This window comes from Fusarium tjaetaba, assembly GCF_013396195.1.
Source record: "Fusarium tjaetaba strain NRRL 66243 chromosome Unknown NRRL66243_c0000015, whole genome shotgun sequence".
Classification (NCBI taxonomy): domain Eukaryota; kingdom Fungi; phylum Ascomycota; class Sordariomycetes; order Hypocreales; family Nectriaceae; genus Fusarium; species Fusarium tjaetaba.
In genome coordinates, this window is record NW_023501211.1 from 1 (window position 1) to 21,445 (window position 21,445).

The 21,445-nt window shown below is 49.8% G+C and overlaps 4 protein-coding genes across 4 annotated transcripts; 3 read left to right on the forward strand and 1 right to left on the reverse strand.

Annotated features, from left to right (window-relative positions):
• Positions 1-474: 474 nt before the first annotated feature.
• On the forward strand, positions 475-1,734 carry FTJAE_569 (KH domain protein; the record flags this gene model as incomplete). Its single annotated transcript, XM_037352223.1, has 3 exons — positions 475-874; positions 937-1,517; positions 1,597-1,734. 3 exons carry the CDS (start codon positions 475-477, stop codon positions 1,732-1,734), a joined length of 1,119 nt encoding a protein of 372 aa, XP_037212271.1.
• Positions 1,735-3,155: 1,421 nt separating this feature from the next.
• FTJAE_570 (HUDP-galactose transporter related isozyme 1) lies at positions 3,156-4,502 on the forward strand (the record flags this gene model as incomplete). The annotated part of the gene is made up of 3 exons (XM_037352235.1): positions 3,156-3,364; positions 3,422-4,215; positions 4,270-4,502. 3 exons carry the CDS (start codon positions 3,156-3,158, stop codon positions 4,500-4,502), a joined length of 1,236 nt encoding a protein of 411 aa, XP_037212272.1.
• Positions 4,503-5,432: 930 nt separating this feature from the next.
• Positions 5,433-7,802, reverse strand: FTJAE_571 (tyrosine phosphatase; the record flags this gene model as incomplete). The annotated part of the gene is made up of 1 exon (XM_037352246.1): positions 5,433-7,802. The coding sequence occupies one exon, from the start codon at positions 7,800-7,802 to the stop codon at positions 5,433-5,435; it is 2,370 nt and encodes a 789-aa protein (XP_037212273.1).
• Positions 7,803-17,761: 9,959 nt separating this feature from the next.
• On the forward strand, positions 17,762-21,432 carry FTJAE_572 (uncharacterized protein; the record flags this gene model as incomplete). Its single annotated transcript, XM_037352257.1, has 2 exons — positions 17,762-19,357; positions 19,543-21,432. The coding sequence occupies 2 exons, from the start codon at positions 17,762-17,764 to the stop codon at positions 21,430-21,432; spliced, it is 3,486 nt and encodes a 1,161-aa protein (XP_037212274.1).
• Positions 21,433-21,445: the final 13 nt, after the last annotated feature.

Here is a 21,445-nt window from a genome sequence, read left to right on the forward strand (position 1 = left end):
GCTTTCACAGCCAGAGTGCTTGCGACCCTTGACCCCGCTATCCCGCTTCGCGTACACGACCGCAAGAAAAAAAACACACTGCACCACCTCCCCATCTTCCTAAACCCCGCCTTCTCCAGCACACTTGGACGTCTTCGCAGTTTCCACAGCGTCGACGATAAGGTTAGTAAACTCGCTATGTTTCTGTCTTGTCTCCCCTGAGGATATGCCCTTCAATACCATCATGAAGGCAGGCACTCGGATCTGCCTCTTCCCTGCTCTGCCGTTCTGAACGTGCACTGCAAATGAGGGATGCTTATTAGACCCTTGATTTGCGCCTGCTACAACGGCGACGGTGGAAGAATACATCCTGACAGCATTTTAGATCCGACCAGACATATCCTACCTGTGTCTGTTCGTTCTCATCCAAACGATTCGCTTCAAACTCGAATTACGACTTCTTCTCCTCGCGTACCCCGACCTAACTACTGCAAAATGTCGGCACCCCAGGATTCTATTCCCGGCAACGGAAGCGACATCCTCGATCAGATGGATCAGCTTAGAATGGATGACCGCCTTGGCCCTGATGGCGAACCCGCCCCTAAGACGGACGAGGAGTATGCCCAGGCCCAGCTCACCCTTCGTGCGATTGTCTCTTCCAAAGAAGCGGGTGTCATTATTGGCAAGGGCGGCAAGAACGTTGCTGACCTTAGAGACGAGACTGGCGTTAAGGCCGGCGTCAGCAAAGTTGTGCAGGGTGTTCATGACCGTGTTTTGACAATCACCGGCGGTTGCGATGCTATTTCTCGAGCCTACGCGATTGTAGCTCGCGCTCTGCTCGAAGGTGCCCCCGCTATGGGTATGGGAGGTGTAGTTCAAAGCAACGGTACCCATCGTATGTGACGATTTCTGTCAAAGGCAATCGAACTTTGAACTGCGCGCTAACTGGATTCTTAGCAATCAAGCTCCTCATCTCACACAACCAGATGGGAACCATCATTGGAAGACAAGGTCTTAAGATCAAGCACATTCAGGATGCTTCTGGTGTCCGTATGGTTGCCCAGAAGGAGATGCTCCCTCAATCCACTGAGAGAATAGTCGAAGTTCAGGGCACTCCCGAGGGTATCCAGCGCGCTATCTGGGAAATTTGCAAGTGCTTGGTTGATGATTGGCAACGAGGCACTGGCACCGTCCTCTACAACCCTGTTGTCCGTACTCAGCCATCTGGCAGCGGAAACGCGAGCGGCGGTGCAGGATTCAGTCAAGGCTCCGGTAGAAGTGATTATGGTGGTAGCCCTCGTGTCATGCGAACGGGCAACGGCGCCGATTTCAGCAACGGTAGCTCAAGGCCGTACAACCGCCGTTCCGATTCTGACGCAGCTCTTCGAGGCCCGCCAACACACGATGAGAATGGAGAGGAGATCCAGACTCAAAACATCAGCATCCCCGCGGACATGGTTGGCTGCATCATTGGTCGTGCCGGTAGCAAGATTAGCGAGATCCGAAAGACATCTGGCGCCCGTATCTCTATTGCCAAGGTAAGCAGCTTTCGCCTTCTCCACCTCCGCCGTTTGTATTTTGAGCGTGAGTGAACATAGCTGATCTCCTAAACCACAGGCACCTCACGATGAGACTGGCGAGCGCATGTTTACCATCATGGGCACCGCCAAGGCCAACGAATCGGCGCTATTCCTTCTGTACGAGAATTTGGAGGCGGAGAAGATGCGCCGAAGTCAGCTCCAGGAGCCCGAGTAGGCGACTGATGTTTCTTTCTAAAACCCTTTGAGTTTTGCTTTTCTCGTGTTCCTTGCGACTTGCAGAGGTCAGTAGTTCTGGCAAGATGAGCTGGGACACGTCCAGATCTGACTTGCCGCGAGGCTTGTATTTTCATTTTCGGACGATACCAGACGACAGCGTCACGAGCGACCAATCCACTTGTCCAACCATTTGGCCCTTCCATCCAAAACGAAACCTTTCATCATCAGTCATCGTCGTCAAATTCGTTTTCCTTTCATGATTCTTCCCCCTCTCGTTACCATTGCTACGCTACAGCACCACAGTCAGGGGTCAACTTGGGTTGATCTTGGCTCATACCTTGGTTGTCACCTGGTTCCCTCCTCTGAGTCGATTACCCTCTTCGTGGCGCGGTACATCACTATTCAGCTCTGTAGCATATCTATCCATCTGTACCAGTTTAGCTCAACCGACTTCTTGGCGAAAAGTAATCTGCCTTCTTTGGAGGAAACGGTTTCGTGGTGCGGCGCAGTGCAGCAACGCATGGCACAGTTTTCTTTTTACGACTGTTAAACCACGTCGGGACAGCCCGACATGGTTATGGCTTAATGACACAAAACTAGCTTCGAGGAGCGGTTAACGATAGGGATAGCGCAACATCCCAGGGACCGAGAAGGGCATATCACGGTTCCTCAAAACAATTTCTGCCCACGCTCCGCGTCACCTTCCCCCCTCTGTTTCGCCTCGCACAAATGTTCCTATCTCTTACATCCTCGGATCCCAACATCGTCACGCGACCCGCTACTCCCGTCTTATCGCTCACATAATTCCCATCACTCATCGCTCTCACACACCCCCGTAACATCAACTATACTGGCTCACCCATTGTGTATTCTGCTCCTTGCTGGCCTGTTTCTACGACAAGGTGACCCTTTTATTCCATGTGGGATTGCAGAAAAGGTATTCTTAGATGAAACGGACTTAGCTCGGATTCAAGAGCCATCAAATAAAATCGAAATTATGAGCAAAACCTGTTGCTTGTCAAACAAACTGAAGTGAAGTCGCGTGATTGTGGTGTTAGACTCTGCTCCGTAGAATGAATGTATTTATGGCTTTGCAGGTGTGGCTGAAGAAAGCTGCTGATACCTTTACCTTAATCCTTAAAATAACCTACTCTGGTTGATGTACCTATGTAACGGTGGCTGGTTGGTTCCGCTTGTAGTGGGGCATCTTTGTCTCATGGTTAATTGATGAAGCCAACTTGTCAGTTTGGTCCGTCCATCATGGCAACTTGTAATTGATTTAATTAACCATTTTTCCGGTGCTTGTCTTCGCTCTCTACACTTCTCAATCCTCTCCTTAAGACTTATTTTTCTGGATTATTCACAAGTTTCTTATCTACTCAGGCTTTTTCCATCGTTTCCCCCTTGAAGATCCTGGGAATGGCACGCTCTAAGCAACCAGCTATCAAGCGCGAGGCATCCTCAGAGTTCTTCAATAAGACGACTGCAACGTGGGAGAATACTAATCGATCGCAAAAGAGCCCTTCCAACGGAAACCTTACGAATAAGGTCTTGCCTATTTCCGTGTCTGCGCAAGAGGCTGGGCTCTTGCAGCTTGTCATCGCCGTTGCGGGAATCTATGCTTCATTGTAGGTTCAACCCCAACAGCTCCCATGTCCAAATCGCTGATATTGCCTTGCGGATAGCCTCACCTGGGCTTATCTTCAAGAGAAGCTCACTACAAAACCATATGGTCCCGTCGACGCCCCAGAAGTCTGGCACTTCCCCGTCTTCCTCAACACCATCCAGTCCGTCTTCGCCGCCATCGTAGGCGCTGTCTATCTCTATGCCTCGACGCCCAGCAACGCCGCCGTTCCTCATGTTATCCCCTCGCGCCGCATCCTTGGGCCTCTCGCGCTTGTTGCTGTCACGAGCAGCCTCGCGAGCCCTTTTGGCTACGCATCACTTGCCCATATCGACTATATCACGTTCCTCCTCGCCAAGAGCTGCAAGTTGCTACCTGTCATGTTCCTTCACATCACTGTCTTTCGTCGTCGATATCCGCTGTACAAGTATCTCGTGGTTTCGGCCGTGACCCTCGGCGTTGCTGTCTTCACGCTGCACTCTGGAAAGAAGAAGGGCAGCAAGGTCCGACCTGACGATGCAAGCACAGCATGGGGCCTGTTGTTGCTGGGTATCAACCTCCTCTTCGATGGGTTGACAAACAGCACTCAGGACCATATCTTCCAGACATTCCGACCGTACTCGGGCCCTCAGATGATGTGCGCCAACAACATCATGAGCACTATTGTCACGGGTGCCTACTTGATCATCAGCCCTTGGTTGGTCGCTACAGGTCTCGGAGAGTGGTTTGGCATGGACGTCGCTGGCAACGCGGGTGAGCTCAAGGCTGCTTTGGATTTTATGGCTCGTTATCCCGCTGTCTGGAAAGATGTTCTCGGTTTCGCTGCATGCGGTGCTGTCGGTCAGGTCTTTATCTGTAAGTCTCATTCCTCCCTCCACCAGATCAGCATCCCAGGCTAATCATGACCAGTCTACACGCTGTCTACATTCTCATCCGTTCTTCTCGTCACTGTCACTGTAACACGCAAAATGTTCACCATGATACTATCTGTTCTCGCTTTCGGACACCGGCTCACCCAGATGCAGTGGCTTGGTGTCGCGCTTGTGTTCGGCGGCATCGGCGTTGAGGCTGGTATCGCACGACAGGAGAAGATGGCCAAGGAGGCTGCTAAGGCACAGCAAAACGGCAAGAAGGAGCTGTAAATGCATCTCGCTGATTCTCTTTGTTATTGTGCAATAGAGTACAATATGTATAATGGCTCGAAGGGGGCACAGTCAAAAGGAATTAGGAGTATATCGTGTTTAAGGGGCGTTTACAGGCTTTGATTAACCCAATCCCAACCCCTCATGGTAATTCGGGGCAAAATGCCCGAGTGCATCTGATTTGGAAACGCAAACTTCATAATCTATCACATAGAAGAAACGAGGGCCGATACGAGGTATAATCTTTTTGATTAACACCTAGGTAGATAAGCACTATGTAAAGCCTTCTTCACACGGTCTTGCTGTACCAAGAACCCTTTTGCTTCCTGGAAAAAAACGCCGTGATGCTATAACCCAACACAGTAACTCGTCTTTTCCTGAGCAACACATGTACATGCACAACCCCTTTCCATGACTGGGTATTTGAGCCCTCCCAATGATTCCCCTTGGGGTACCTGAAGCCATACGCCACTTGTATTTTGTTGTCCAAAACGGACAAAGCGAGAACCAAAAATAAAACTGAAACAAGAGTGACAGGACCGAATGTCTTTGTCTATATTACACTAGGTCATCGTGAACCCATCCGACGCCATACGCTGTGCACTGTTGAAAAAGAAGGAGAGAGAGAAAGCGAATGTTTGGAATGACGAGGAGACAACGATTGGAGAAGATCGGTGACAAAGAAGATGTATTTGGTTATTTGCGTGTCATCGTGCGGAAGGCTGAGAGACCATCCGGAATCGAGGGTCGGATGGAGTGCAGTTATGACCCTGCCCTGTTGCTAAACGCCCCCTGAAATGCTGTGGTTCATATTGTAGAATAGCGAATAGGATGTATAGAATGAAAACAATAGCGATAGTAATTCGTTGTACTTCTTCCCTTGGAAATTGGTTTGTTCGACTTGACAGCAAAACACAGGGTCAAGGTTCATCATAAGAGATCATCAATTGATCGAATAATAGGTGCCTCGCCTTTGGTTGGTGGACTCCTGGGATCTGCAACGACCGGTGGTCTTCCGAAGGTTGAGAAAGGGTCTCGAGGGAACATGCCCGCTCGAGGAGAAAACAAGCCTTGGCTCGGGGATGGTGGGCTCTCGACGAATCGCATCCCAGCGACTTCATGGACATCATGAAGCGGGTTGTTAGTCATCGTCTCGGCTCTCGGTGACAATAGAGCATTATCATCCGGGTATGAACCAGGAAGAGTTATGGTTCTCTCCACTGGCGCATCACTAAATCTCATTTCCGATGGTGCCGGATTGAATCGTGGGAAAGTCATGGACTGGAAGCCAAGACTCGCCTGAGAGGGAAACCCGGGCGAAGGTGGAGGCTTCATGATCGAGTCCATCATGGGAGACGGGGCTAGAGTTGGTGGCGCCTTGCCCTGGCTAGACACAGGCCTCTTGGGCAAGTCGCTCAGTTTCAGAGGATCCAGGTGTTCTGACGAGTGCTGCTCAACCTCATCTTTCCAGGTGCAAGTAGGGGGTGCTGAAGCTGGGCCAGGTGAGACCGGTCGGGGTCCAGGTGTTGAGTTGCCGCGAAGTCGATTTGGGCTCGGATTCAAGTGCGAGTCCTTCGATTCTTCGTTCTGTGTTGGAAGAGGAGCAGTCTGTGGCTCCTTGGCTCCAATATCGATAGCATCAACAGAGAGTGTGATTCTATGCTTCGAAGGGCTACGGCCAGGACGGGGACGGTGTGACGGTAGCGCCGTTCGCTTCGTTGACACTTCCTTTTGGAAATCCTGCAGCGAGTACATGAGTTTCATGTTCGGGCTGATCCATTGGCTCTTGGATTGAGCCGCGTAGTAAGCATCATTCACGGTGAGATGCGGTTTCTGGAACAGGCCGTAGGCAATGATCAGACTGGCAGATCGACTTGCGCCCTGCTGACAATGGATAAGCACACGTTTGCCAGCCTTTGTCCGCTTATCAATAACATCGCACAACTCCATAAGATCCGGTGCAATATCGGTATTGTGGTCCCAAGGAATATGGATGTATTCAGGCTCTTTAAATTGAAATGCCTTTGGTGTGGTAGGTGTCTCAGCTGAATCCTCCTGGGGATATTCCCAAGCTGTCATGAAACTGGCTGTAGACACAGCAGTATCGGGGATGGGGCTTTCAACCCCAGAAACAGGGCGTCGCATAGACTGGAATGGTGACTGCGACTGTGATTCAAGGGCCACTTTGCGGATTGCAAAAGGGTTGCTGACTTCGCGAGCGCAATTGATGACTACGTCAAACCGCGATGCTTCGTCAGCCGTGGGTTCCGAGTAGAGAAAAACATTGTCTCCGTAGATCGCAATTGGCCCATCAGGGTAGCCTGGCGTCTTCATGTCCTCGTTGTTCTCGTTATCGCGGTAAGGGTCATCATCCCGAATGGCCATCTGAGTACGAATTGGCGAATCTTCCTCAGTAATCGCAGAATGGAAAGCTGGTTTCATACTCGACTTTGTGGGCCGCAATACTTCTGAAAGTCCGGATTCGTTTCTTTCCAAAACCTTGGGAAAAGTCATACCGCCAGGTGGACCGAAGGTCGCGGACTTCAGACCGGAAGACATGTGAGGTGAGGAACAAGAATGCTTAAGAGCTCGACGCTGGAGCATCGGCATGGCTGGTGAGGGTGGGACCTCCAGGGTGGTCTTATGGATTAAGTCAGAAGTATTGGTCTTGAGACTCAGCTGGCTAGGCTTTCTTCTCATAGCGGGAATCGTAGGTTTGATAAATGATGGAGAAGAAGGCTCGGAGACCAGCGAAATATTTGTCGTTGAAGTCGAGGAAGCGAATGGGGGCTGGATAGAAAGGCCCTTCATGTTGCGCCCTCTTCGAGGTGAGGGTGATGTCATTGGTCGCTGAAGCCGAGGAGGCTCACTCAACAGGGTAGTGGTGGCTGTGCTACTGAGATTGGTAGAGAGGTTGCCGAAGCTCGTGGCAGGATAGTTGTTGAGGGGAATCAGATTCATAGGAGAATCGGGAGAAGACGAGGGAGACGCATCTGAGAGGGGCGAGGAGTCGGTTGTAGACAAGGTCGTTGTGGGTGAAGAGTCTGCCGACTCGGAGGTCTGTGTGGAAGTGCTATCGTGATGCTTGTGTGTTGGGTCAACAGGCATCATGCTGGGGCCAAGACCATGTTGAGGAGAAGCACCCATCATGCCAGGGCGCTTTGGTTCCATGTCGACGAATTTGGTGTCCATGAGTGTCACAGTGTCCTGATCTGCCATGGTCTCGGCATCTAGATCAAATACTGTCATGAAAGGCGGTATTTGATCCTCGTAGACTCTTCTATCCGTAACTGAAGGCATGTTTTGTTATCCGCTTGGGGATCTAGTGAGTCAAGTCTGCGCCCTGACGTGGAGTGAAGCGAAGCAGATGGTGAGGGACAATCACAGTCTCAAGTCTGCGTACTGGGTATAATTCGAGTGTTTGATCAGGGCGCTGAAACACCAGTTGGCTTCCACCTGGGACAAATATGGCTGAAATTATGTGAATATGTGCAAAGATTTGAAATTGGCCGGCCAGAAATAAATAGTCCGGCAAGAGAAACGAATGGCTTCGCAGGTCGCGGTGCGATCGAGAGCAGGTCAAGTCGGTCGTTCGATGGGTCAGCGCAGCTGATCTTGTCGCTGAGCGTACCAGTAAACGCACGCAAGTTGCTCGACTTGGTAAATGAGAGACAAGCCTCGTAGTGGATAGCGGTCTTATAAAGAGGGAAATGAAGTTCTTGCTCAGAAATAATTCGCAGTTTGGGCTTCTGAAGCAGTCGAGAAAGAAGCTACTGCTACTGTCGAGTCTAGCGGGTAGCAGGGAGAAGAGTCCAAGGAACGAGCCCAGAGAACTTATGAGACAAAGAACAGGCGCTTCGGCGATAAGGTAGTGGCAGGGCAGGGCAGCGAGTGGCGCTGTCAGAGTCGCGAGATCATTATTTCCCTTTATGAGGGAGACTGGGCCGTCGTTCGAGATAAGATGTTATATCAGGCCGAAGCGTAGTGGTCTGAGGTGAAGTAGAGGGTAAAGGGAAGGGCGAAGAGAAGAAGATTGAAATTGAAGATCGAAGTGACAAGAGGAAGTGAGAGAAAGATGAGAGGAAGAGTAACGAGTTGGAGGGGAGTGTGAGACTGAGCGAGAAAGTCTTGGGATTGGATTCGATTGAGTTTAGCTCTGGGGGAGAACTGGTTGAGGGGTGTGAGATGCAAGCAGGCGCTACCTGAGGACAGTGTCTTCCAAGGATATTTCATACGGTCCTTCCTACTACCTAGGTAGTTATGGGTGCATCTCACAGGAGCCCAGGCCACCAGGCCAGTCAGCTGCTTGGTGGAGGCTCAGTGCCCCGTAAGAAGAAGAACCTCCACTGGCTCCCTGGCGACATAGGTACCTAGCAACGGGGGTTATCTCAAACAGTTATCGAGGTATCCAGTCCCAGTCCAAGCCGATACGTTAGCAACTAATTCAAGACCTCAAGTTTTTCAACAGTGCATCGGCGGTAAAGAAGTAAAATGTGTTTTATTTTCGTGGTATGAAACAAATATCCGCCCGTTGCAAGCGGCAGCACCTACACATGCGCTGAGTTGCTTGTTGGCGGTTGCGGCCATGTATGGCAAAAGTCAACTATTAAGGTAATGTACTGTCATGCCATGTCAGGCATGCTGCTGGACAAGGCGAGAAGAGACCTGTACCAGAAGCCCTCCGCATCCCAGGGAAACGTGACATGGCAAAGCCCAAGCAGTGTCAGCTCCATGGACCCTGCAATGGCACAGGTCACAGGAAGCAAGAATGGTATACGAAACATGCACTAGGGTTGACGATGCTTGGAACCAGTTTTGCCAAAGGTTATTGATCATACCTGTGTGCTCAACTTGCCGTGTTTGGTATTAAAAAAAATCTCTCCTTAGAGTAAGGTAGTTATTGAGTTGATGAATAATGTCATCTTGACTGGCTGAATCCAAGCCCTGCTTCATATGTCACTCCCTTGCCAATATGGCTATGGCTACAATACATAAGGTACCCAACCATGAACTAATGTGACGAGCGGTGTCCAATGGAAAAGAAACATGCGAATTGCGATAGTCGCCCTAGAACATACATCGATCCTCAGGCCAAGGCGGCCTGCTGCAAGACCCAACTGAACTGGATTCAATGAGCACTCAATCAATCAATCTTACAGATCGATCTCCAACTCTCGCTTCTCGTCAGTAGGTATGTAGTCGGTAGTGTAGGCTCCTCTCTCACTTTCACTCAGATGAGCAAAAATGGGGCGAGCACCTCAAGGGCGCTACAATGAACCACTCAGAGCTCCTCTTTTCCGTTCCAAGTTAGCCACGGCCGTGAAGTCTGCTTTGTGAGTGGAGGGTTCGCTGCACGAAACGCGTTCAGGATCCTAAATATAGACCTCGTGCAGCACTCTGCAGCATGGAAGGCGCCTACAGCCAGCCAATCATATCTCCGTGGCTCATTTTGGGGACTAGAGAACTGCAGAACAGGGGGGCGGGGTGTGAGGTCGAAACGCCAGGACAGGGTCGAGGGTTTAAATTTAACCCGCAGGTGGAGAGGTACCTCCTCTTCAGCAGTCGAAGCTACACTGTGCTGACGAGAGCGTTTGGGTTGCTTGTTCCATCATGTGCAATGCGGTACAGTCGAATGGGTTAGGTTATTAATTTACTGAAGGACAATGGGGCTAGGTATCTGAGATCTTGACAAGATTAGGAAGCGATGGGCAAGTAAGAAGACAATCGAGCCAGTCAGCGATGCATCTACCTATCAGTCAATCAATCAGGAGCTCAAGACAAGAACAGCCTTTCAAGATCCAACGTTGAGGTACAGTACTCTGTACGCATGCACCTCATCTATAAGGTACCTAGGTACCTAGTCTACCCTTTTGTCATCCAACCTCCTCAACTCGATTCCAAACGACTAGGTCCTACCTAGACCTCCATACCTACTATGTACTATTATTACCTTGCTGCGTAGTAGGTGCCTACCTACCTTATTAAGCTTCTATCCTCTAACCTCTTGTTGGGTATGTAGGGCTGCAGCTCTTCTTACTGTCTCATAACTGGCTGAATTATAGAACCAATTAAACTTATTCAGACAGACCATATAATTCTTTGGCACTTATCGTCTCAACTCTGCTGCTGGTGCACGCCACTCCGTAACGCCGTTGCCAGTCCGAGCAATGGCAAAAAAGCCTGGCCTGACCCAGGCCGTTGGCCGTGATTCGACCATCTGTTGGCGGCGTCACAGGCGGGCAAGGGGCCTTCTGTAACCTCCAACATCTAACCTCTCTGCAACTGTTAGAGATAGGCGGCTCAGTGCAGAGACGGGGGCAAAGGGGTGTCCCCTGTTCCTCCACCGCCAACTAACGTTACTGCGCCTGTTGCCGTACGGGACCGGCCCAGCCTGGCTATACCTGGGTTCTGGGTCCTGGGTTCTGGGGCCTGGGGCCTGGGGCCTTGGGGCCTGGGAAAAAAGTGCACTGGCTGCGGTCTGGCTATGGCTTCGGGGTTCGCTGGCCGGGCAGCAGAGTGTCATACAAATTGGATACGATAGATAGCGATCGAAACGCGACAACCAAGTGCTCGGCTCGCGTGGCCTTTGTTTAGGGTTAAGTGGCCGTCGAAGTTGAGCTGTCTGGTCTCGCGGCTTAGCCTCGGTTGGTTTGCGCCACTGCGGCGTCTCCAGTATTGGGAGACATTTCTATTCTTGACCAAGAACATGTAGCATGTCAACAAGTGATCAACTTGAATGTAGAGGAACAATGTCTCTTCAGAAGTGAAGCTGACATACTCATCCAGGACTATTGACATTAAAGTGGTGGAGACCTTCAAAAAAGAGATTAACGACTTGTTGGACCCAAGATGTGGTATAATACGAAGGTTTATTTTTATTAAGCTGAGAACCACATCACAATCCAACATTGCAATGAGTCAAGTTCCCTTTTTGCCACTGTCCTGATCCATTGCCAAGCACGTAAGTAAGTACCTCAAGTCAAGTTAGGAGTTAGTTGATGAGGAATTGAAAACTGTGTCGGAGATATTTCCCATCGGTATGTGAAAGAAGCAGATCCAAGCCGAGCTACTAACCTACCCAAGCTCTTCGTGACTTTGTCCATCTCCATTCATCCACAGCAAGTTCAGTCACCAATCAATTCAACCATGTTCAGAAACAGACCGGGCCGCACTTTTCCTCCTTAGCCTCCTCTGACGGCAGATCAAATGACGCCAAGCTACAACAAGAGTGGCTCACAGTCTGAAACCCCTGGCCTAGGGAATGAAAAAGTGGGAAAATCATGAGCCCCATCGAGTTTCAGCTTTTTTTCTAACGCTCGCTCACTCGCCTACCAGATGCACTCAGTCAGAGGAAGCCCAAGTGCCCAAGGAGAAGAAGGAAATTTCAGACCGCACAGTCAAGAGACAAGATTGGCTGCGTCGGCTGTTGACTACTGCACGTCAAATTGCCTGGACCATATGGACCCAAATCTCCAATGACATCCAATATCGAGTTGAGTCCCTTTTTTTAGTCTGCGCTTGCAGGCTTCTTCTTCCAAAACTCGTGACCTTCTGCGCTAGACGTTTTGATCAGCAATCTATGTATGGAGTACGGAGTATACTAAGTTAAAATGTCCCTTATTATTACCCCTGCAGGGTTCGTCAATACAGTCGGTTTCCATCATCTCCTGCCGTTTAAGAAATCGCCTCTGAATGACCAAAGAGGATTCCAACCGTTCCTTTGATGAGGCGATGTGTACGGAGTATGGTTCACCTGAATCTTGCAGCACAGGATGGGGGAGTACTTGACTGTACCTTAGTTACTACCAAGGTACACGGGGCTGTCTTGTCCTCTTGGGAACCATAGTCTACATCCTCGCCGCTAAAAGTACACACACCTTCACAAGACCCAAAAATAAGACGGGTCTTGATCTGAAACGAGACTCTCCATTACAGGGTCGCTTCGCCCTCGACTGCGCAACTCTCGATCACCATTTCCATCATCATTAACATCCTCCCGCCTCTCCTATCCCCTGACTCCTGAGATCCAGGCGCTTGGGCTTGGAATTAGACTAGGAATTGGAGTTGGCTGCTCGATTCTACAATTCATGAGTGCCCTCGAGGTTCAGCAAAGTTGCAGAATAGTAGATGTCTCTTTCTTTGTAGCAAGTTTGTGCAATTTCGTCCCAAGCTTGAACTAGCCCTCTCAGTAGTACTCCGTAACTACTTCTAGGATTCAACCCGAGTTTTTTTTATCAGTCAATTGCACAGCACAAAGTCGTTCTCATCTCATTGCACTACCTTGTAGACTGCATAGCCTCAACTGCGCTTGTTTCGAGTCAATGGCTGTGCTGTATTGTGTTGCCGCCGGTTCAATATCTACCCAGTCACAGATTCCTTATGCTGCAACTTGCTCGCCTGTGAGTCTCGGACACAGCAAATTTGAGACGAAAATCACATGTCTCCAGGGCAACCCATGGTTCTGGTCCTTGTATCACGTATGGCTGAGTGATGACTTGAAACTGAGGCTCCGGTAACATCAGTAGGGGTATATGATAGAACTGGCCTGTTTCTCTACTATGCACACCGTACTTTCTATTGGAAAGTATACCTCATATAAAAGCAGGTCTCCATTCGATGCTACTGATGACCTCGGTCCTCCGTACTCCGTCGTTTCTCGACCGTCTTACACGTACATAATACTGAATGCCGGTAACTTAATACATTGGGAGCCGACTCTGCACACTGTAACTGATATATTGAGGTGACTGATTATTTCTTTATAGTGAAACAAAGATGTGGTCCAGTGTTTGTTTAGGCTTGTAATTGCATCGAAACCTAATCGTTGTCCGCGTATGAATGGATCACTTACGTGGTATCAACGAGATATCCCCCAGGATCATATGACACCATCAAAAGAAATAAACGCTGATTCTTGGCTGGTCCATTAGGGAAGGATATCAGGTGCAACGAAATTTTTCCGTGCATGGGTATAGGGTTGTTTGTTTCAGGTTCAACGTGAGCACACTACATATGTCCCGAGGAACCCGATCAAGTTTGGGACCTAGAGGTGTTCTACTCAAGCTCTACTGCCATGATTTCATGTGATTTGTTTACTTTCTCCTTGTGTGACTATGTATCTACTGGTATTAGGCGGGTTGTTCTATATAGTGAAGCCGTTATGTTTCCTTGTTGGGTTTAGTCAATGCCAATAACTCGCATCAGTATGAATAAAGTCGTGTTAAATTTGGTATATAGCATTAGTATCATACATGGTTATTGTTAGTTCTGTCATTGCCTTAAAGGTTGTAGGTCTCTAAATACACTTCTATCTCAATCTAGACGATCACCAGTCAGAGGGGGACGATGATAATTAAAAGATACTTGGAGCTGGAGCTATGTTACTTAATTTATCATCTGTTTCTTGGTCACCAGGGTTGTTTATATGTTGACTGACATCAGGCTAAGCAATTAAGGCAAATCACGCTAGAGATAAATGATAACACTTTGTCTCCTTCAAGATTCTGCTGAAGACACCTTATATATAATTCTTTATATCCCCCATAATTGGTATGATAGGCGAGACAGTTATATGTTATCGTTTGTTGCCATTACCCAGTCCTTATGTATCCGTGATATTCCAGCATTCCCCGCGCGTAGGGTAAGCTACCTGGTTTTCTTTTCATCCATTTATTACCGGGAAACACTCCAGCTATACTATGTATGCTTTAGCTCGGTGTTGTTCTAACTGGCTTTGGTTTCTTGCTAGATAGAGCTTTTTTGCATTTGAGATGGTTTTTTTTTTATATCTGTTTTATATCAATTTTATTAGTGCATGCTGGTTCTCTATATATATAAACCTGGATATACCATTAAATAACAATCAACGACGATGATAAATTTACACCACTAATTAAAAAAACCATAAGTAATGGTCACAATTCAAGAGGAGCGTTACGTGTGACGTGGAACCTCCAGATGGACAATCTGAGCATTAGAAAAGATTTATCAAGCCCGACGACCAGGAGTGTTGTCAAAGCTCCAATCGAGCTTGGTTACCCTGTAGAGTAGCCTTGCATCCAAAAGCATGCTATGTACTTAATCTCGAAGGATGGCATTATTTGAGCAAGCTCACCAGCAACACGGGAAATCGATGCTTCGAGGGATAGAAACTACCATTATCACTTTATCTGTCCAATGTCACGACAAGAGCACCCCAGTATCACTAACATGAATGGATGGAAGTATACAGGCGTATGCCCTTCGGTTGTATATCTCCATGTTATTTCCTGTCTAGGGCACTTGGAAAGCTTAGTGAAATGCTAAGGATTTATAAACCGAACGGACCTGAAATGGAAAAGGAATATTATATGTAGCTGGACGGATCAAGTATTAGACATAAGTAAAGTGGAGTGATATATGCTCTCGCCTATGGCATCAATCGGGATTAGTATCCTATGTCTCTTAGTCTTAGTGTTCGGCTTACATTTTCACATGAGGACGGCATACCGTGACAAAGTAAAACGGCCACCACAAGACGAGTAAGACCTCTTAGCAGGTTCCTTGCAAGTTGAGAAACTTACGATAGAGGGACTGTTGTCCTAACAGCGACTTCGCTCCTGATATGGGGTACGGCCCTTCCCAATGCAATGGATAAGGGTATCAACTCCGCGGACAGGAAGAAGCAAAAATCCATAGATCTGCACCTTTAGCAAAACAGCTAGCCACCTTTTCTATTGCAGGAATAATAGGCGAGCCGTCGTTTAAGAGGAGGAAAGCGCACGCTGAGGGTATTCACAGGATTGGACAAGGGGATGCCCTTGCTCGCCTCAACCACTACATATGGCGGCAACCGAGAGGGAGCAAGAAATTGAGCGAGGCTAGAATGGTTCGCGTCAAAGGGGACTTGTTCCTTTGCCCGGTTGCCGTTTGCTAGCCATGTGGAACTCCGCGCTATGTGGTACTGAAACCGTTGATCACAACAGTTAAGTATGTACATATCATGCTAAGAGACACTTCTGCGAAGCGAACGCGTCTTGGAAATTGTTGCTCAAGATGAAAACATGACAATTTATTCAATCAATCAGCTTATTCCATGTTTGCTTTGTGGCTTTGTGCCCCTTGACACTGCGTCAAAAATGTCAATACGTATCGCAGGATGAGAGTGGTCCGATGCAACGCAACCCCAGAGAGCCTCTGTTTCAGCACCAGGATGCAGATACATAAGTTAACAAGGGCTGAGGGGTTTACGGCTATCCCTCGTTGAGCTGAAGTTGCTGAACCAACCTCCTCGAGCCACGGGCTGGCTCCTAGTGCAGGGTTTGCTACCACATCCGACCTCCGTTTACCGTTAGGTCATCGGGTGCTTGATTTCAACGGTGGTCTATGCTCTGCCACTAAATAAATGACGACAAGGGAGGTGAGTTGCATTCCCGAATGGACGATGGGAGCTGATACCCGTAAAGGGAGTGGGTTTGAGACTCAGACTGAGGATTGAGAGGCGATGCTTAGCCGCAAACCGAAGGGGCCCAATGACCCAAGGACAAGACGAGACGAAGCTTAGGCCCGTTAAGGGTATGATACATGTGTGGCCCGTAAGGTCAGTAGTGTAGCCGTTATCTTTAACAGACACTGGCAGATCACGGATATCATGCCTGGAGGAGCAAAGCGAAGTGATATGTATAAATGGAGAGCATATGCTAGGAAAAGGGGCATGAACACTGTTCATAGACTACCAACCAACCCAGCTAAGGTACAGCACCTTAGTAGGTAACTACTAACCTACAATATGCGTTCTGTACTCCGTACCAGTGCGCGTGGTAGGCTGTACTCCAGAAACTGCCGAGTGTGCCTCAAAGCAGCAGATGGTTTGTCGGTTACTGCAACACAGCATCAAATGCCAATGTCAACGAACGACGGCGTCTAGGTTCGCTGCAGGCTCAGGGAGCAGACCTCCAAAGTCTCAATTGCAGATCCAACAAACGAACGTCGTCCCCTTGCCCCCTGCTCCTTGTTCCTTGTCAGAAAAGACCAGGCTTGTTGATGTGCTTGCTGCTGCTGCAAGCCAGAAAGATGGTTCCGGTCTCGTTTGTGCTGGAAACTGCATCCACTGATGCCACTCTGCTTACCAGGGTTCGCAGATTCGAGCGAGTCAATTGAGGCACGCACGCACGCACGCAAACGATGATGATATCGTCGTGTGCTGATATGGATGTTTCAGCAATTGGTGACCATGACTGCATTTGAAGCTGTGATTGAGGCATTTCCTTCTTAATAGCCCATCATATAAACAAAGTTTCTACCACTCATCGGCAGTGTTTTATATCCATGACAAGGTAGCCAAGAGTTTAACCGTGTGCCTTCATCCTTTAAATCTCTGCTGTTGAGTAGGTCCCCTGTTTAGTTTGGTTATTACCATCCATCCGTTGCTTGCTGTTGGATCGAAAAAGGGACCGTCCCGTCCATCCTGGATCTTCAAGCCCTTGTAGAGACGTCTTGCTCCTCTCGTCCCCTCTCGTCTCGGCTTCTGGCGAGGTCAACTACTAATTATTCGAGCATTTAGAAACCCATCCTCTTCTTTGTCTCGCCTTTGCCTTGCTCTACCTATCTTTTCTCCTGGTCTCCTGGTCTCCTTCTCATTCTCAGTCTTTTCCTCAATTCCATTGCTCTTGGACGGACACGTCGTCTGGGTTCCCATCGTCTTCCTCTTTATTGGGCAGCTTGGGCAAACTCGTCCCCTCACCTACACCGACTTCATCATCTTTCTTTCCTTGTGTCTGCCAACATCAATCACTCTCTTACTTGAGTCCCGCGGTTTCAGCTCACATCATAATATCGTATTAGCAACCTAAACCCTCGGCTCCCCTCTTTGTTTCAACTTCTGCACACTTCACTTGCCCAGGTTTCCTCGACGACGCTTCTTTGATCCTCTTCGCCCGTTTCGCGCGCTCCAAGAACGCCGCTCTGACGACCAAACACCAAAATCCAAGGCCTCTCGAGTCATAGGCATTCGAGTGTCTCAGCCCATTGTTCTTTTCTAGGAGACGACCCAAAACTGAGACGACCACTGCCGCATGCAATCATTGTAATAACTAATACGTGACGAATTGGGCGTTTTCTCAGTTTGAAAGTGTTCTCAACTCATCAGGATATTCTGTGCGAAACCAATCCTCCAACGAAATTATCCTGCGGCGAACCTGCGAGACTTTTCGCAGTCCACTGACGTCGTATCTGTCTGCAAGCACTTGCTGGGATGCTCTAATGCTCCGGCGGCCGAGACCATGACTGTAAAAGGCGGTTTCACCAGTGCGGGCCAGCCAGGCCCTGACAGTCAGCATCAGCAGCATCATCATCAGGAGCCTGCGTCTGAGAATATGCCTTTCCCTATGGCCACAGCTGATCTCCAATCTGACGCTTCCTCATCTACTGTCATTGCCCACGCAGACTCGCACCGGCAAAGCCACAGTTCTTCCAAGTTGCCCGCTTTCCGCTTCACTGACCGGCGAAGCAGCAGCTGTGGAAGCGTGCCCTTAGCTAATAAGGGTGACCCCCTGTCCCTTAGCAGCAGCAACCAGTACAACCATAACAGAAACCAAAATCTCGATTCGAGAAACAATAACAAGGACGACCTCACCAGCGATTACCTTGACCACAAACCAACTACATCGGCAGCAGCCTCAACACCAACCTCACCACCCGCCAATACTTTGGATAGCGCATCAGCGGCGCTTCCTCTGCAGTCTTCAATTGCGCCGTCAATTGTATCACCCAATTCAGACCCCAGTACTATTACTCCGACTGTCTCAGTCGCCCCGACCACAGTATCATCTGTATCAGTAGACCCAGGCCCAGTGTCCCCCTCGAGCCCTGCTGTTAGTGGACCATTGACAGCGCCCGACCCCGGCACAACACCAGCACCAGCAACTTTCGCGACGTCCCATTCTTACACTTCTCACCCGACAACGCATCACCGCGACGAAAAACACGCTGTCTCTGCATCTTCATCTGCGCCTGCATCTTCATCTGCGCCCACAGACCCTTTAACGAACACGGCATCCTCAACCTCGCAGCCCAACGAACCCAAGTCATCCAACGAATCCGACACAAGACTGCTCACACAAAACAATTCCAGGACGTCCTCGGTTCATCCATCGTCATCAGTGATCCAACTCTCGCCTGGGGTTAAGCGTCCCGCATCTTTTGACGCACATGCACCTGACGCGATCTCCCCGCATCCTGCTCCTCCAACCTCCAAGTCTCGGACTCGGCGACCACTGGTGTCGCGAAGATCGACTGCTGGCACCTCTTCCATCGGCCCGCCACCTTCTTTGAACTCTGAGCGCCTGCAAGCCATCGAAGCCGCCCAGGAAGGTCAATCCACTTGGCCCTCCTCAAGTGACAATTCACCTCAGCAATCGCCATCTGGCCAACGCGAATTACTTCTGCCCAAAACGCTGTCCAGAACCAACTCAGATGAGAGGCGAGCATCTGCCTCCCATCGCCCTCCCGTTTCATACCGACCGCCTCTCACCTCCAATAGTAGCACTGAATCATCGCCGTCAACCGCTGTTCGTGTTCCCCCAATTCGATCTTTCCGATCTTCAGGCTCCCGCAAGAGTCTCACTCTCGATATGAATTCGAGGCCGCGTTTCCACGACTCCGGCGACGAAGTCGAAGACACCAACCATGACCGTACCCTGCGCGCCTTGGAAGGCAGGGGTAATGATGATGCACTTCGATCAGCTCCTTTAGCCTCAAGCCGCCGTGGCGCCTTCGATAATGAAGATACTGGCGACGTTTTTCTTAAGATTGCCAGGGAGGAAACTTCCCAGCGACAAACAGATGAGCACTCCCAAGAAGATACCCGCAGCGTAGTGGTAAGCTCCCTCCTTCTATCGCCTCTCATTGTCTCCCTCGCCATTTTTTGTGATGCCGAATAAGCGCTGTGCATGGCTACCCGGGCTGTGCAGAACTTTTTCAGATCCACCACGTACTCAATTGCTTGTTTACGGAGATATAATTCGACTTTGATCCGTCCCAGCTCTGAGGCTAACTTGCATAGTCCCGAGCAACGCGATTTACCCACCGAAGACCGTTATCCTCCGTAGTCCCTATACATCAGCCTGCGTCCCCTCCTAGGGTTCGGCGCCGGCTTTCTGATCAACAAGACACTGCGCGATCACGATCAAGAGGCTACGAAGACGACCGGGCCACTGAAATTTCTCGCATGCCAACTTACCGCACACTGCCACGAGAAAAAGCAGCATCTGCGCATCCTGGAGAAGATGCAGGACGCATGCGAGGCTCGACCTCAACCATGCGGCCGTCCCCCGTCACACCTCGATCGATAGTTTTTCAGGAACCTAGTTCCGAAAATTCCATGTATTCTCGTCGAAGATCCTCTGTTACGGACAATAATGTAAGTGGGCAAAACCGAGGCTCTGCGTACAAATTCATGGGTCATGGTCACAACAAGACGTATAATTCCTCCCCTCTGGTCCGGTCATTCGATTTCCAGCGTCAAGCAAATCATGAGACTGGCAACGGGGCTGAGGGAACGGAATCGACTTTGTCGAATACGGCCCCTTCCACGGTATGGGACGAACTAGACGACCTCAAATCAAGAATACATCGGCTGGAACTGACTGGTAAGCTGCCTTCAACTTCCGGCGCCGCAGTATCGAGATTATCAGACGACCGACCGCCGACGGCGACTACTACAGCGACGACTATGTCTTCTTCCCCCAAGCGAGTTGAGAATGGTCATCAGAACACGAATGCCGACGCCGTTAGCACCACGTCCTCCCACCACCGAGAGTCACATTCCATTCTTCACTCCGCCCTTGCTAAGTCCAAGGTTCTACTCGACACAGAAGTTTACCAGGCCCTAGAGTCTGCTGCTAACGATGCCATGGCCCTCGCTTCCATGATGGGAACGCCTGGCTTACCTGGGCCCATTTCGAGCGGCGCCAGCACGATAGGCTCTAACGCAACTGTTACTGATCGCCAACTGAGACGAAAGGCTGAGAGTGTGTGTCGCAGCTTAACAGAGCTTTGCCTCGCATTGGGCGAGGACGCTACCCAGACACGTATACCGCGGCAGTCAATTGAAGTCCCACCACCTGCTCAGATTGACGCGCCCACTACACCGACGATTGGCAAAAGCTTTAGTGGCTTTTCTCAACGTCGACAGAGCATTGGGAGAAACGATCAGAGTGCCGCCAAGGAACATCTTACCAGCCCCAGGACTCTGTCCAAATTTGAAGAGAGAAGACTCAATATTCTTAATGGTAGTTCTCTACCTACTACATCACGTGTGTCCAACTCGATACCATCGACACCGATCGAGCCGATCTCGAATCGGCGTTCTTCTCTTTTGGTTTCTCGATCTCGCCGTGCTGGTACCGAAGAACCCGATGAAGGCAGGAAGTCATCGCTCCTACTAAGAACCAGAAGAGCTGGTACTGAGGAGCCTGATGAAGGCCGTAGAACATCTTTATTCGTCCGCAACCGTAGAAACACGGTCGGCGAAGAGGGCGAGGAAGAATCAAGGTTCCGAGCGCCTTCTCGAGCACCTACTGAGCTTGGCAGTACAATTCGAGTTGTGACGCAGGATCAAACGTCACAGCAGCAGCAGCAGCAATACTCACCGTCAGCTGATAGTACATCTGCCATCCCGCGCCGGCGCTTTGTTTCGTCGAACCTCGGTGTGTCTAGGCTGGCGACGCCATCAGTCAACACAGCAACACCTCCTCGAAGATACATGGAGAGACCGGCACAGCAAGACCACAGTCATAGCGCTGTCGACAAACTTGCCGAAGAGCGTGCACAACGCTACACCTCTCTTGGGCAAACAACCATGGTCAATCGGACCAGCAGTATGATCAGAAGACCCAAACGGGACAGCATTGCGTCCGCCAATCCTTCTGCAGCTGCTGGCAGCTACAGATGATGCCAATGACCAA